Genomic DNA, 12,703 nt, shown 5'->3' on the forward strand with positions numbered 1-12,703 from the left:
AAATTTAAGGTGTACCAGGTGTTCCTTTGATACATTTATATATTGTAATATGATTGCCACTGTAGCAATATTTATCACATTACATAATTATAGTGCAATATTGTGGTCTATATTCATTACACTGTGCATTAAACCACTACGGTTTATTTACCACTTGGTACATGTTTGTACCCTTAAGCAACATCAGTCTCATCCCCCATCCCTCAGCTGCAGGTAACTGAAACCGAGACGAAGGAGTTAAAAAATCTTCCCTGGGCTAAAAGAAGAGAAAAAAACCCTTTGAGATGAGCTTTGCTAACTGCAGCTGTGCATACTCAGCATCCTCAACTGTTGTTCAAAACTAACTAAGTCTTTCTGTCCCTCCTCAGTGTATGTGACCTGTCTTTCCCAGGAAGTCAAGGTACAGATGTCAAAATTCAGCCTTCAGGGGCCACCCCGTGGCCGAGTGGTTAAGTTCGTGTGCTCTGCTTTAGCGTCCCGGGGTTCGCCAGTTCGGATCCTGGGCACAGACCTATGCACTGCTCAGCGAGCCGTGCTGAGGCGGCGTCCCACAAAGGAGAACTAGAAGGACTTACAACTAGGACGTACAACTATGTGCTGGGGCTTTGGGGAGAAAAAAAAGAGGGGGGAGAAAAAGAAAAAAAAAAAAAAGAGGAAGCTTGGGGCCGGCCCAGTGGCGCAGCAGTTAAATGCCCACGTTCTGCTTCGGCGGCCCGGGGTTCACTGGTTCAGATCTTGGGTGTGGACGTGGCACCGCTTGGCAAGCCATGCAGTGGTAGGTGTCCCACATATAAAGTAGAGGAAGATGGGCACGGATGTTAGCTCAGGGCCAGTCTTCCTCAGCAAAAAGAGGAGGATTGGCAGCAGACGTTAGCTCAGGGCTAATCTTCCTCAAAAAAATAAAAATGAAAAAAAAAGAGGAAGCTTGGCAACAGATGTTAGCTCAGGGCCTATCTTCCTCACCAAAAAGCAAATCTTAAAAAAAAAGATTCAGTCTTCAAGGCCAAATGCATGCTGGTAGGAAGGCACCAACCAGCAAGGTTACATGCTCCCACTTCCCTACCTAAAACCTCAGATAAAAATCCCTATCTTTTTCCCTTCCAGGAGGTGGACCCGAGTTTTAACTCCCATCTCCTTGTCTGGCTGCCTTTCGTTAATAAACCTCTTTCCTTGCCACAAGCCTGGCATTCCAGTTATCGGCTCTCCTGCGTGGCGAGTAAATGAACCTGTGTTTGTGTTCGGTGACATAACCACCACTTAAAAACCTCCCCGTTTTTTATTAGATTCCGTGTATAAGTGCGATCATACGGTACTTGTCTTCCTCTGTCTGACTCATGTCACTTAACATAATGTGCTCAAGGTCCATCCATGCTGCAAATGGCAGGATCGCCTCCTTTTTCATGGCTGAATACTATTCCATTGTGTATATGCACCACATCTTTTTCATCCCTTCACCTGTTGATGGGCATTTAGGTTCTTTCCACATCTTGGCTATTGTGAATAACACTGTCTGCAACTTACCTTGAATGCATCAAAAACACAAGGTAGATTGATGGATGGAGGGAGGGAAGGCCTGATGGACAGATATTCGACAAAGCAAGTGGTGTGAAATGTTAATGGGAGGAGAGAGGATAGAGGTGAGGGGCTGCGTTCACTGGACAGTGGTTTCGACTTTCCGACTATTTAGAAATTTGCATAGTGAATGTTGGTGAAGAAACTGGGTGATGGGGACGAAATGGCACAATGAAGGGGGCTTGCTTTAAGATAATCCTGTGGGGGTGGGGGAACGAAGTGGAGCAGGTTACAGATGACCATCAAGGTCTTATGATAGCTGTCAGAGCTTGGTCAATGGGGATGCATTATACCCTTCTGCCGTGGGGAATATTTGAAAATTCCTATAATACATTTTAAAAAATACTGGATAACGTGTTCGAGTATGACAGGAAAGGGTGATTTTAAATCCCCAAATCCAGAACTTCTCTCCAAAGAGGGGACATTACACTGAGACCTGAAGGATGAGGGGGAGCCAGCCATGGGGAAAGCGGGGGCGGGCAGGGGACAGGAACGAGTCTGGAGGGTCTGAATTGCTAAGAGGAGGACAACGTGGCCGGAGCATTGAAGCTGAAGGACACGTTGAGTGTGAAGGACACGGCTGATTGACGTTGCAAAAGGCAACCTGGCTGCGTGTCGAGAATGGACCATGGGGGCCGGGATGGAAGCAGGGAGGGGGCAGGGAATGTCACTGTGAGGTTCCAGGCAAAAGAGAACGGTGATGGTGGCCTTCATGGCGGAGGCAGCGGCGATGGGGGCAGGTGGCCTTGGTTTGGGGTGGGGGTCATGGAGGAGTTCTGGCAAGTGTGCCCGGGTGACTCACAGATGGGCCATTTGCCAAAATGAGAAGACTGGGGATGAGTCTAGTTTTTCTGGAGAAAATCAAGAGACGATTTGCTCAGGTCAAAGTCTTAGAAGCTATTGGTGGTTCACCCCATGAGCTCCTCAAGCAGCTTCTGGGGTTCCCTCTGAATGCTCCATCTTTTTGTGTGTGTGTGAGGAAGATTGGCCCTGAACTAACATCTGTGCCCATCTTCCTCTATTTTATGTGGGACGCTGCACAACATGGCTTGACGAACGGTGCTAGGTCCACGCCTGGGATCTGAACCTGCAAACCCTGGGCTGCCGAAGTGGAATGTGTGAACTTAACCACTATGCCACTGGGCCGGCCTCTTTAATGCTCCATCTTAAAACCAACAAAGACTTGCCCAAACCTCATCTAGACCCGCAAACGTGGACTCGTTCACGGCCTGGTCTTAAAACTTAGCAGTAGGTCAGCCCCTGAGCCCCAAAATGTTCTCGCTCAAATGCATTGCTACAATTCTATGCTGTGCAATCTCACAGCCTCTATCAATGGCCTGTGCCTGCGGAGCAATTGCAATGTGGCGACTCTCAACTGAGATGTGCTATCCGTATAAAACATCGGATTTCAAAGACTTAGGAAAATAAGAATGCCACATACTCTGAAATGATATATTTGGGTATATTGAGTTGGATAAAATATATTATTAAAATTCATTTCACCTTTTCCTTTTTCTTTTTCACATGCCTGGAGTAAATTGCAAATTACATATGTGGCTCCCACTGTGTTTCTTTTGCCAGTGCCGCTCTAATCCAACAGGGGCCAGCCCACCAGCTCCTGCCGGAGGGGGGCGCGGGGGTGGGGGTGGGGCGCCATGTCTACGCCCACCCAGGATGGCACAGTCTCAGGGATTTCCAGGATAAATCCGCCTTCCCAACCTGACTCGTCGTTAGACCTCAGAATGCCTTTGCTGCAGGCCCAGTCTTAAAAATTAAGTTTCGGCTAATTCATGGGTTCTAGACGGGGCTGGGAGAGGAATGAGGTCTCCCACCTACTCATGACACGGTCTAGAATCAGGACATCCTTTTCCCCACCACGAAAACCCAGAGGTCACTCCATCTGGCCCCAGGTGGGCTCTGGGCAAAGGGTTGAAGGTGCTGGGTGAGAGAGAGGTGGAGAGTTGGCGTGGGGACGAGGGTGGCCTTCCCCCTTTCTCAGAGACAGACTTTGCCTGTTCTTGGGACTCTGGGTGTCTCTCTTCATATCCCTCAAAAAGCAGACTAGTTTGAACCCCAGACTAATACATAATTTTAACAGCGTTATCCTCAGGGAGAAAGTGCTTCCTCCCATGGCATGAATGAACTCCTCCATCCTTGGCATGCTTGAAGCCTCTTCCATAAAAGGCACTTTTTCCAACTCCTCGGTCCTAATCATTTCTCTTGTTGTTGTTTTTTTATGGGGCCGTACTACTTCTTTAGAGGCAGACAGCATCCCCCCCCCAACCCATATTAGGAATGGACTCTCCTGGTCACTAAAACTGCTGAGCGATGTCTGTCCTCCTAGAATCCAGAATGGACTTTCCCAAGCTTCATTCCTGGAAACGCAAATGGACGGATCCATTGAACCTGGAAGGTGGGCTCTTGCCCTCATCCTCATCCCCATCCCCCTAGAATTCAGAGCGGACGTTCCCAGGATCCAGAACTCTCCCCCAAATCTCTTTCCAAAAATACTAGGATTCTGAGATTAGAAAAAGGTGGGTGGGGTTTAGTTCCTCGAGGCGACAGAAATGGACTCTCCCACTTCCCTTTGCCCCAAATTTCTCAACAGTCCAGGGCGTTGTTTTCCGCAGCCCTTGCCTTCCCAAAAGCCAGTCAACTTTGCAATGAGGGTCTTTGGGGCGCCAAGGGATGGTTGTTGGGTCAGATAAAACGGATTCACCTATTCCTTCATTATAGCCAGCATTTTTCATTACCAGGTCCCATTCTTGCCCAGGAGGAGCTCCAAATCTGGTGGAGAGACTCACAATTTTGATCTGATGTCTGTATAATGGCATTATGGGTGCAAAAAAACCGGGATTGTATATTGGGAAGCAGTTAAAGGCCAAAATATAGTTCAAATCCGGGCTCTGCCACTTCTGAGCTGTGGGACTTTGGCCAAGTCACTCAACCTCTCTGGACCTCAGTTTTAACCTCTGTTTAATGGGACTAGATTTGAATGAGTGTTTCCTCCGTTCTGGATTCTCGGTCTCCTGATAAGTTAGGTCTTGACATCTCGGCCGCTAGACAAGGGAGGGGGAGGGGGAAAAGGAGTCTTCCTGGAAGAAGATTTCAGGAGTCGGGGGTGGAGGCGAGGAGGGAGAAAGAGGAACAGAGAAACGCTGGCGCAGTAAATAGCTCATGCTCTGTTGCCCCTCCCAACCCCTTCTCTGCAGCAGGGAATTGCAGGCGTCGCTCCACCTATCCCAGCCCAGCTGAGTGACAACCCCCCTTCTCTTTCCTTCTCCACCCATCATCGCCCTTCTCCCGCCCCCACAACCGCCCAATCGGGGGCGGGAGTGGGACAGGCCTGGCGAATCCGCGACGCCCGCGGGGGCGATCGACACGCCCATTGGTCCCAGCCAACTCAAGTCCCGCCTCCTCAAGCCCGCTCCCCCGCCTTCCTTCACGTCAATCCCGCCCTTCTAGGAGAGCCGCCGGATCCAATCGGTGTCGGGCCCGGCCGCACGGAGGGGGCGGTCCCACAGTACGTAACCGAACTCCGCCTGTCTCTCGGGCAACGCCCCCTCCCTCCCTCCCGAACGGAAATAGCGGGGTGCTGGACCAATCGTAGTGGCGTGCCTTTGTCCAGCGGCCAATGAGAGAGCGAGTGGGCGCGAACCCGGGCCTGAGCGGCAACATCCCGAGCCAATGGGCGCTGAGAGTTTAGGACGGCGGTGGGGAGGGGAGGGGCCGGGGGCGGAGCCGCGGCCTGCCTGCCCGCCCGCCCGCCCGCCAGCGCGCCCTCCCCCCCAGCAGCCGGCCCGGCTCCTCGGCGCTGCCTGGGGTCCTTTCCTCCCGGTCCCCGTCTGCCAGCCCCCGCCGCGCTGTGCCCTGCCCGGCCCGGCCTGGAGCCGACCCCACCGCCATCATGCCGGCCGTGTCCAAGGGCGATGGGATGCGGGGGCTCGCGGTGTTCATCTCCGACATCCGGAACTGTGAGAGCGCGGCCGGGGGACGCTGGGGGTGGCGGGGGACGCGGAACTGGGGGTCTCGGGGGCTCCGGAGGGGCCCGGGGCGGGGAAGGCCATTGCGGTGGTAGGGGGAGCGGATAGAGAGGCCCCGGGGCAACTTTCGGGGGGGTGGGATGGAGGGGCTTGAAGTGTCATGGAGTGCCTCTGGAGGTGACGACACGGAGTGGCGGGGGGCGTCCGGGAGGGTCTTGAAGGAGAGGAGGCTGGTGAGGTCCCGGGGGCGGGGGCGTAGAGGTGTCCCCTGGGAATGATAGAGAGGCTGGGGGGCAGTGTGAGCGATGGGGTTGGAGGAACCCCTGATGCCGACAGAAAGGGCAGGAGGTGCCTGGGTGGGGGGGGGGGTCCCCTTGGGGCGATAGAGTGGGAGGAGGCCAGAGGGGCCCCGGAGGACTCATGGGGCCGGGCTCGAGGGCACGGGGGAGGGGGTGTCATAGAGGGGAAGGGGCTAGATGGGTCCCTGAGGCTCCTGGCTTGTGCATAGAGAAGGCCTGGGAGTGATAGAAAGTCCCAGGGTTTGGGGAGGAGAGATGGGAAGGTGAGGGACCATAGCGGGACCGTGGACGGGAATAGAGGGGCTCCAGGATCCAGAATTGCTTAGGAGACGTGGGGGGCGGTGGAGGGGGCCTAGCGAGGTCAGTGAGGGGAAAAAGAGGGTCTCAAGGAGCACAGAGGGGAGGCGCTGCGGGTAGAGAGCCTGAGACGGCTGGGGACCTGGCAAGGAGAGGACATTATAAAGCGAGGCTTTGAGGGATGTGCCAGAAAGAGAAGAGCCCAGGGCTCGGAGAACGGGCCAGGGGGCCTTAGGAATTTGTGGGGAGGGAATCTGCAAAGCTGGGGGGTGCGGGAAGCCTGGTCCCAGAGAAAGGTCAGGGGTCAGGGAGCAGCACAATCCTGAATCTGGAGCCTTCTCCCATCTGACCACATCAGTGTGGGGACCAGCAGGAAGGATGGTCGTGATGATGGGAGGCCTGGCGCCAAGGCAGCTCCCAGCTCCTGGGAGCGGGTGTCGGTGCTTGAAGCTGCCAAGAGCTTCAGAAGCCGGATCCGCACCGGCCTTGAGGTCCGTTCGACCTGGGTTTGGGTTTGAGCGCTGGCACTCCCTAGTCGCGTGACCTTCAGTGAGGGCCTTCACCTCTGGGTTTTCCTCCCCTGTGGGGAGGGACTGCTGACAGCGCCTTCCTGGTGAGGTGGTTGTGATAAGGTAGGTGAGCGAGGCCTGTCGCATGTTCCAGGCGCTCGCCGGATCGTGGCTCTGGTTCTGGCTGTTCATTCGACTGGATCTGAGGAGCGGCCTCTGTTAAGTGCTCAGTGATGATTTTAGAGTTTAGTAGGTATGGAAGGATCTAGCACGTCATAGGGCTCTGGGAACAGGAGATGTGGAAAGTGTTGGGTAGCACGTGGAGGAGAGATGTTAGGGTTGTTCTGAAAAGAGGTGGAGCTCAGAGGGGCCATGGATCCTGTAGGGGGCCAGCTGTTAGGAGCTGATACCAGCCCTGGGTATGACCGTCAGCGAGTCACTTAACCTTTGTGAGGCTCGCTTTTCTGGTCTGCAGACTCCACTGATAACAGCATCTGATCTCTGAAGGTTGGTTCATTCATTCATTCAAGAAAAACTTTGTGATCACCAGAGTGTGCCAGACACTATTCCAGGGACTGGCTTAGGATGGTGAACAAGAATTCCAGCCCTCAGAGCACCCATGCTGTGAGGGAGCTGGAAAGTAAACACAGAGGACCAAAGGCAATAAATGATACAATGTAGATAATAAATGATACAGTGTCAGCCCTTGACGGGCTGTGCAGAAAAATAAGGAAGGAAAGCAGAGGAGAGGGACCAGGATTGAGAAGGTGCTCAGTGAAGGCCTCACCAAGGAGGTGACATTTGAGTAGAGACTTTTGAGTGAAGGGAGGGAGTGAGCTCTGCAGATTTTGGAGGAAAAAGGGGTCCGTGCAGGGGAACGGTGCGTTCAAACGTCCTGAGGTTGCAGCATGCTGGGTGTGTGTTCGCCTAAGAGCCAGGGGGCCATGTGTCTGGAGCTGAGGGAGGGAGGGAGGGAGGAAAAGAGGAAGGGTAGGTAGGTGATGAGGGCAGGGAGGGGACAGGGCTTTGTGGGCCTCAGGGAGCATTTTGGCCTTTCTGAGTGAAATGAGAGCGGTGGGAAGCTTTTGAGGGACATGAGCCGATTGATGTTTTAAAATAATTCCTCTGGCTGCCGTGAAGAGAACAGACTCCGAAGGTAGGAGCAGAAGCGAGGGAACCACTAGGGAGCTGTTGGAGTGTTGGGGTGAGAGACGACGTCGCCTTGCCCGGGACGAGAAGGGAGTGGCGAGCAGTGGTGGGGTTTGGGATCTGTCTGGAAGGATTTGCAAAGGGATCGGATGATGGGGCTGTGCGGGAAAGAGAGCACAATGGGTCACCGTCACTGCAGGACCCCAGAGGGAAGCCAGGGGCTAGAGGGGAGACTCCCATGTTGGGGCAGTGGCGGTCACTTAGCCAAATGAATTGAGGCTGGATAATCAGGGTTTCTTGTCCTTCCTTTTCTCATACATGTCGAATGGCTGGGATGTTTCAAGCCTTATCACAGGCGCTAAGGACACAGTGATAAATAGGACAGACTTGACTTCGCCCCCAGGAAGCGCCCAGCCCCCTGAGGGAGAGAAGAACAGCATAAAAATTGCTGGGGCCGGCCCAGTGGTGCAGTGGTTAAGTTCGCACGTTCCACTTCGGTGGCCCGGGGTTCGCAGGTTCAGATCCCAGCTGTGGGCATGGCACCACTTGGCAAAAAGCCATGCTGTGGTGGGCGTCCCACGTATAAAGTAGAGGAAGATGGGCACGGATGTTAGCTCAGGGCCAGTCTTCCTCAGCAAAAAAGGAGGATTGGCCATGGTTAGCTCGGGGCTGATCTTCCTCAAAAAAAAAAAAAAAAATTGCATCTCTCCTTCTCGCAAACACTTGTGTAGAGATGTTCACAGCAGCGTTATCGTGATAGCCCAAAAGTGGAAGCAGACCTGCCAGATGTCCTTCAGCGGCTGCGTAGATACACAGTGTGGACCCCCACACCATGGAATACTATTCAGCCATTAGAAAGAACGAAGTGCAGATAGATGCTACGACATGGGCGAAACTTCGAAACATCGCTCTGGGTGAAAGAAGCCAGACACGAAAGGCCACGTCTTGTAGCATTCCATTTTTATGAAATGTCCAGAATAGGCAAATCCATAGAGACACAAAGTAGATTAGTGGTTGCCTAGGGCTGGGGGCGTGGAATGCGGAGTGACTGCTGATGAGTATGGGGTTTCTTTTGGAATGATGAAAATGTCCTGGAATTAGTGGCGATGGTTGCACAACATTGTGGATGTATTTAAACACCGGTGAGTGGCACACTTTAAAATGGTGAACCTTATGGTGTGTGAGTTGTATCTCAATTTTTTTTGAAGTGGAAAAAAGCTGTGGGTGTCCAGGGAGGGAGAGGGCCACAATGTTGAGAGAATGGGAGTCTGTCTGGTTGTGGTGCTCAGACAATGTGGAGGTGTTAGGCAGGCCAAGGGAGGTGGAGAAGAGCGGTGAAGGCAGAGGGACAGCACGTGCAAAGGTCCTGAGGCCCAGTCGAGAATCTGATCTAAGGCCTGTGTGGTTGGTGCAGAGAGGGGTGGGGTCTGCCATTGGGGGGGTGGGCAAGGCCGGGTTGGTGTTTGTCCTGAGCACTGGAGAGGGGGCAGGCAGGAATGAGGGCAAAGGAGGGGTGAGGGGTGTGATGGAGGCAATGCCCAGAGATGAACAAGTGGAGGAGTGGGAGGAGAGTGGAGCCATCCTGCTGCAGGATCCAAAGGGCACAGTGGAGTTCAGGGGGAAGGATCTAGAAGGGGGTGAAAGGCAGGCTTTGAGGAGGAGGGCAAGGAAGGGCAAACTCTGCAGATAAGGGGTGGAGGCAGGGCCCAGCCTGCGGGCGGGCGTGGTCGGGTCCTGTCCTGAGGGGCTGCAGCCTCCCAGGACTTATCTGCCTGCGAGCTCCCTCGGGCAGGGGCTGGGCTGCGGCCCCTCTGCCCCAGCCGCCGGGGCCTGAGGACGGGGTGACTGTGACTCGGGGTGCTGGGCTGCCACCGTGCCCTGCTCCTCCCTGAGGGCACAGTCCGCTCCAGGTCGTGACTCCTTCCATTTGTGACGTCTCCCCCAGCCCCTGGAGCGCAGGCCGGGGCTGATTGCTCCCCGGGTCCCCAGTTCTCCCCACTGCAGAACCTGGCCACCGGAGTCCTCGGAAGATGTTTGCCCGTTGAATCTGTGAATGAATGAATGAATGAATGAATGAACCAATCAATCTTGACCGAGCACTGACTGAGGGCCAGACACTGTCCTAGGTGATGGGATGGCAGCAGTAAACAAGTCCCCTCTCTGCAGTGCTCACGTTCTAGGGGGAGACGGGCCAGTGCACAGGTAAATACATAGCATTCAGGTGCTTAGACAGGTGGCAGTGGATGGGAGGAAGTAGGCAGGGCAGGGGTGTGGGGACAAGGTTGGGAGTGGTGCTCTCGTATAGGCTGCTCAGAGAGTCTCTGAAAAGGTGAGGTTGGAGCAAAGAATGGAATCTGGTGGGTGAGTTAAGCCTGCTGAAATCTGGAGGGGAGGACATTCTTGGCAGAAGGAACAGCCTGTGCAAAGGCCCTGAGGCAGGCCCGTGCTTGAAGTATAGGAGGAATTTGAGGAGGAGGAGCAGGAGGAGGAGGCTGCTTGTGCAGGGAGAGGGTGGGAGTTGCCCTCAGAGGGAACTAGTGGATTCTGGAGGGTCTGGAGGGCCGCTGAGGACCTGACTTCTGCTTTGGGCCAGACGGGAGCCACGGAGGGACTTGGAGCAGAGAAGGGACAGGATTTGACTCCAGTTTTCACAGGATCCCTCTGGCCGCTGTGGAGAGAGCAGAAAGGATGAGTTCCCCACCAGGGGTTCTCTAACATGAGTGTGCCATTCGGACCCCCCTCCCCGCCCCAGGGCCGGCACTTTAAGGAACTGGCTTTAGGTTGTGAGTGGCGGCCAGACCCTGGGGATAGACAGATCCAGACCTGAGCCCAGCCCCACCTTCTCCTACCCGTTCCCCTGAGCCGGGACTGCTCTGGGCCCTGGGGCTGTCCTGGGAATGGAGCAGCCGCACATTCCTGCCCTCGGGAGCTGGCTTTCTGGACCAGAGGCCAAGGAGGCTTGACACATTCACACATGCGCCTTAATGTCAGGCGGCTGCGGGAGGGTCTCTGTGCCACTTCAGGCCGGGGAGTGACAGGCTGTGGCTTGGTTCAAGGAGAATATTTTCTCTCTCGGGGATGGAGATGACGACACAGCCACGTGTAACCGAGCACTGTAACGCGAACCAATATATAAGTTTAAATTTTCCAGGGCCTGGCGCCGTGGCCAAGTGGTTAAGTTCGCATGCTCTGCTTCCATGGCCCGGGGTTCATGGGTTCGGATCCTGGGCACAGATCTACACACGGCTCATCAGGCCATGCTGAGGTGGCGTCCCACATAGAAGAACTAGAATGACCTACAACCAGGATATATAGCCGTGTAGTGGGGCCTTGCGGAGAAAAAAAAAGAGGAATATTGGCAACAGATGTTAGTTTAGGGCCAATCTTTCTCACCCCCCCCCAAAAAAAAGCATGCCTAAAAAAAAGGAAATAAAAATAAATTTTCCAGTAACCACATTGTCAGTAAAACTAGTGAAATTAATTTTCACATTAATGAATTAACTTTTATTTAACTTACCCCAGTATGCCCCAAGTATTATTTGAATGTGTAATCAACGTTTTAAAAACAATTAATGAGACAGTTTACGTTTCTTTCTCAATTCAGAGGCTCGCTTTTCATCGGAAATACTTGCCCTGTATTGAGTTCCTAAAACTTATAGTTGAAAAACTAGATTCACGAAGTACCCAAGTTGTGCCAAACCTACTTTTCTAGTCACCAAATCGAGGATGGGTTTTTAATTTTAAATTTATTCGAGTGAAATAAAATGAGGCATTCGGTCCCTCAGTAGCACCCGCCATATTTCAAGTGGCCGGTGGCCACACGTGGCCGGAGGCTCCTGGGCTGGCCAGCTTAGGGCCGGCATGTTCTGAGCCTCCTGGTGGTCCAGAGGCAGCGAGCATCCTCTTCCAGAGCCCTCGGTAAGGACTCGGGGCTGGTGGGACTTGTATGGGAGGCACCTCCCAGCGCGCCTGGGAGTCGGAACCCGGGCTGCCCAGACTGTAAACAGGAGTCATCTGGAAGGCTGCGAGGGGTCTCGCTCGTAGTGAGGTCCCAGACAGCACCCGTGTCCCCTCCCTCCAGAGAACAAAAGCGCCTCGATCCCTCCGGGTGGAGCAGGGTTTGTTAGGATGCCTTTGGTGGCCGGGACAGACTCACCCCGATGCTGATACCGAGGCCTGAATGCGCAGGGAAGGCTTTATCTGCCCTGACCAGGGGCCCCGAGGGAGGGCAGCTCGTCGGGGGTCCCTTTTCCGCCCGGCCGCCCCCACAGCCCCGCTGCAGGCCCACAGGGCCCCGGGCTCCCTGGCACCCTCAGCAAGCCCGGGAGAGGCGGCGTGCTCCGGCCTCATCTGTGGGTCCTCAGATCCCAGGAGCTGGGTATCAGGAGCCTTCCTCCCCACGTCTGCGTCCAGCTTCCCAGCCCCTGTGGTGTTTGCCTCTGTCAAAATTTGCACCCTTGTCCCCGGCAGCCTCCCTTCCCCACCCAGGAGGGCCCCCGGGGCGAGGCAGGTGTGACTCACCCCTGAACCTGGCCCAGGGAATGTTTGAGGCTAAGGGAATCCTTTTAAAACATCCTGGCATGCTTGCATGCCTCCTGTGACGGGGAGCTCATCCCCCTGTCGCTGGCTGGCCCTGAGTGCTGGAAAGTCACTCCTTCCATGAGCGCAGTTCTGTCACAGCTCTTTCAGCCTCTTTCTCCCAGGTGTTACCCTCACAGCACCCGGGCTGACTTGCCTTGATCTTTGCAGAGGCTGTGCTCTCTGCTGGGGTGCCCTCCGTCCGGGGCCACAGCCCCTTCTCCTTTGGACACCTAGTGCTTTGTTCTCTCTGTGAATTCTTTCTTTTTTTGAGGAAGATTAGCCCTGAGCTAACATATGCTGCCAATCCTCTTTT

At 54.4% G+C, this 12,703-nt stretch overlaps 1 protein-coding gene across 2 annotated transcripts in view; it reads left to right on the forward strand.

Annotated features, from left to right (window-relative positions):
• Nucleotides 1-5,298: 5,298 nt before the first annotated feature.
• AP2A1 (adaptor related protein complex 2 subunit alpha 1) overlaps nt 5,299-12,703 on the forward strand; it is a 33,023-nt gene continuing 25,618 nt past the window's right edge. Inside the window, exon 1 of one of the 2 annotated variants that reach the window (XM_070558264.1) lies at nt 5,299-5,546. In XM_070558264.1, coding sequence (XP_070414365.1) covers nt 5,480-5,546 — 67 coding nt within the window. In that variant the 5' untranslated portion in view covers nt 5,299-5,479. The remainder of the gene's footprint in view (nt 5,547-12,703) is intronic. The other variant, XM_070558265.1, reaches the window with a different exon arrangement.

The sequence above is a fragment of the Equus przewalskii genome, chromosome 9 (genome assembly GCF_037783145.1).
Source record: "Equus przewalskii isolate Varuska chromosome 9, EquPr2, whole genome shotgun sequence".
NCBI classification, from domain to species: domain Eukaryota; kingdom Metazoa; phylum Chordata; class Mammalia; order Perissodactyla; family Equidae; genus Equus; species Equus przewalskii.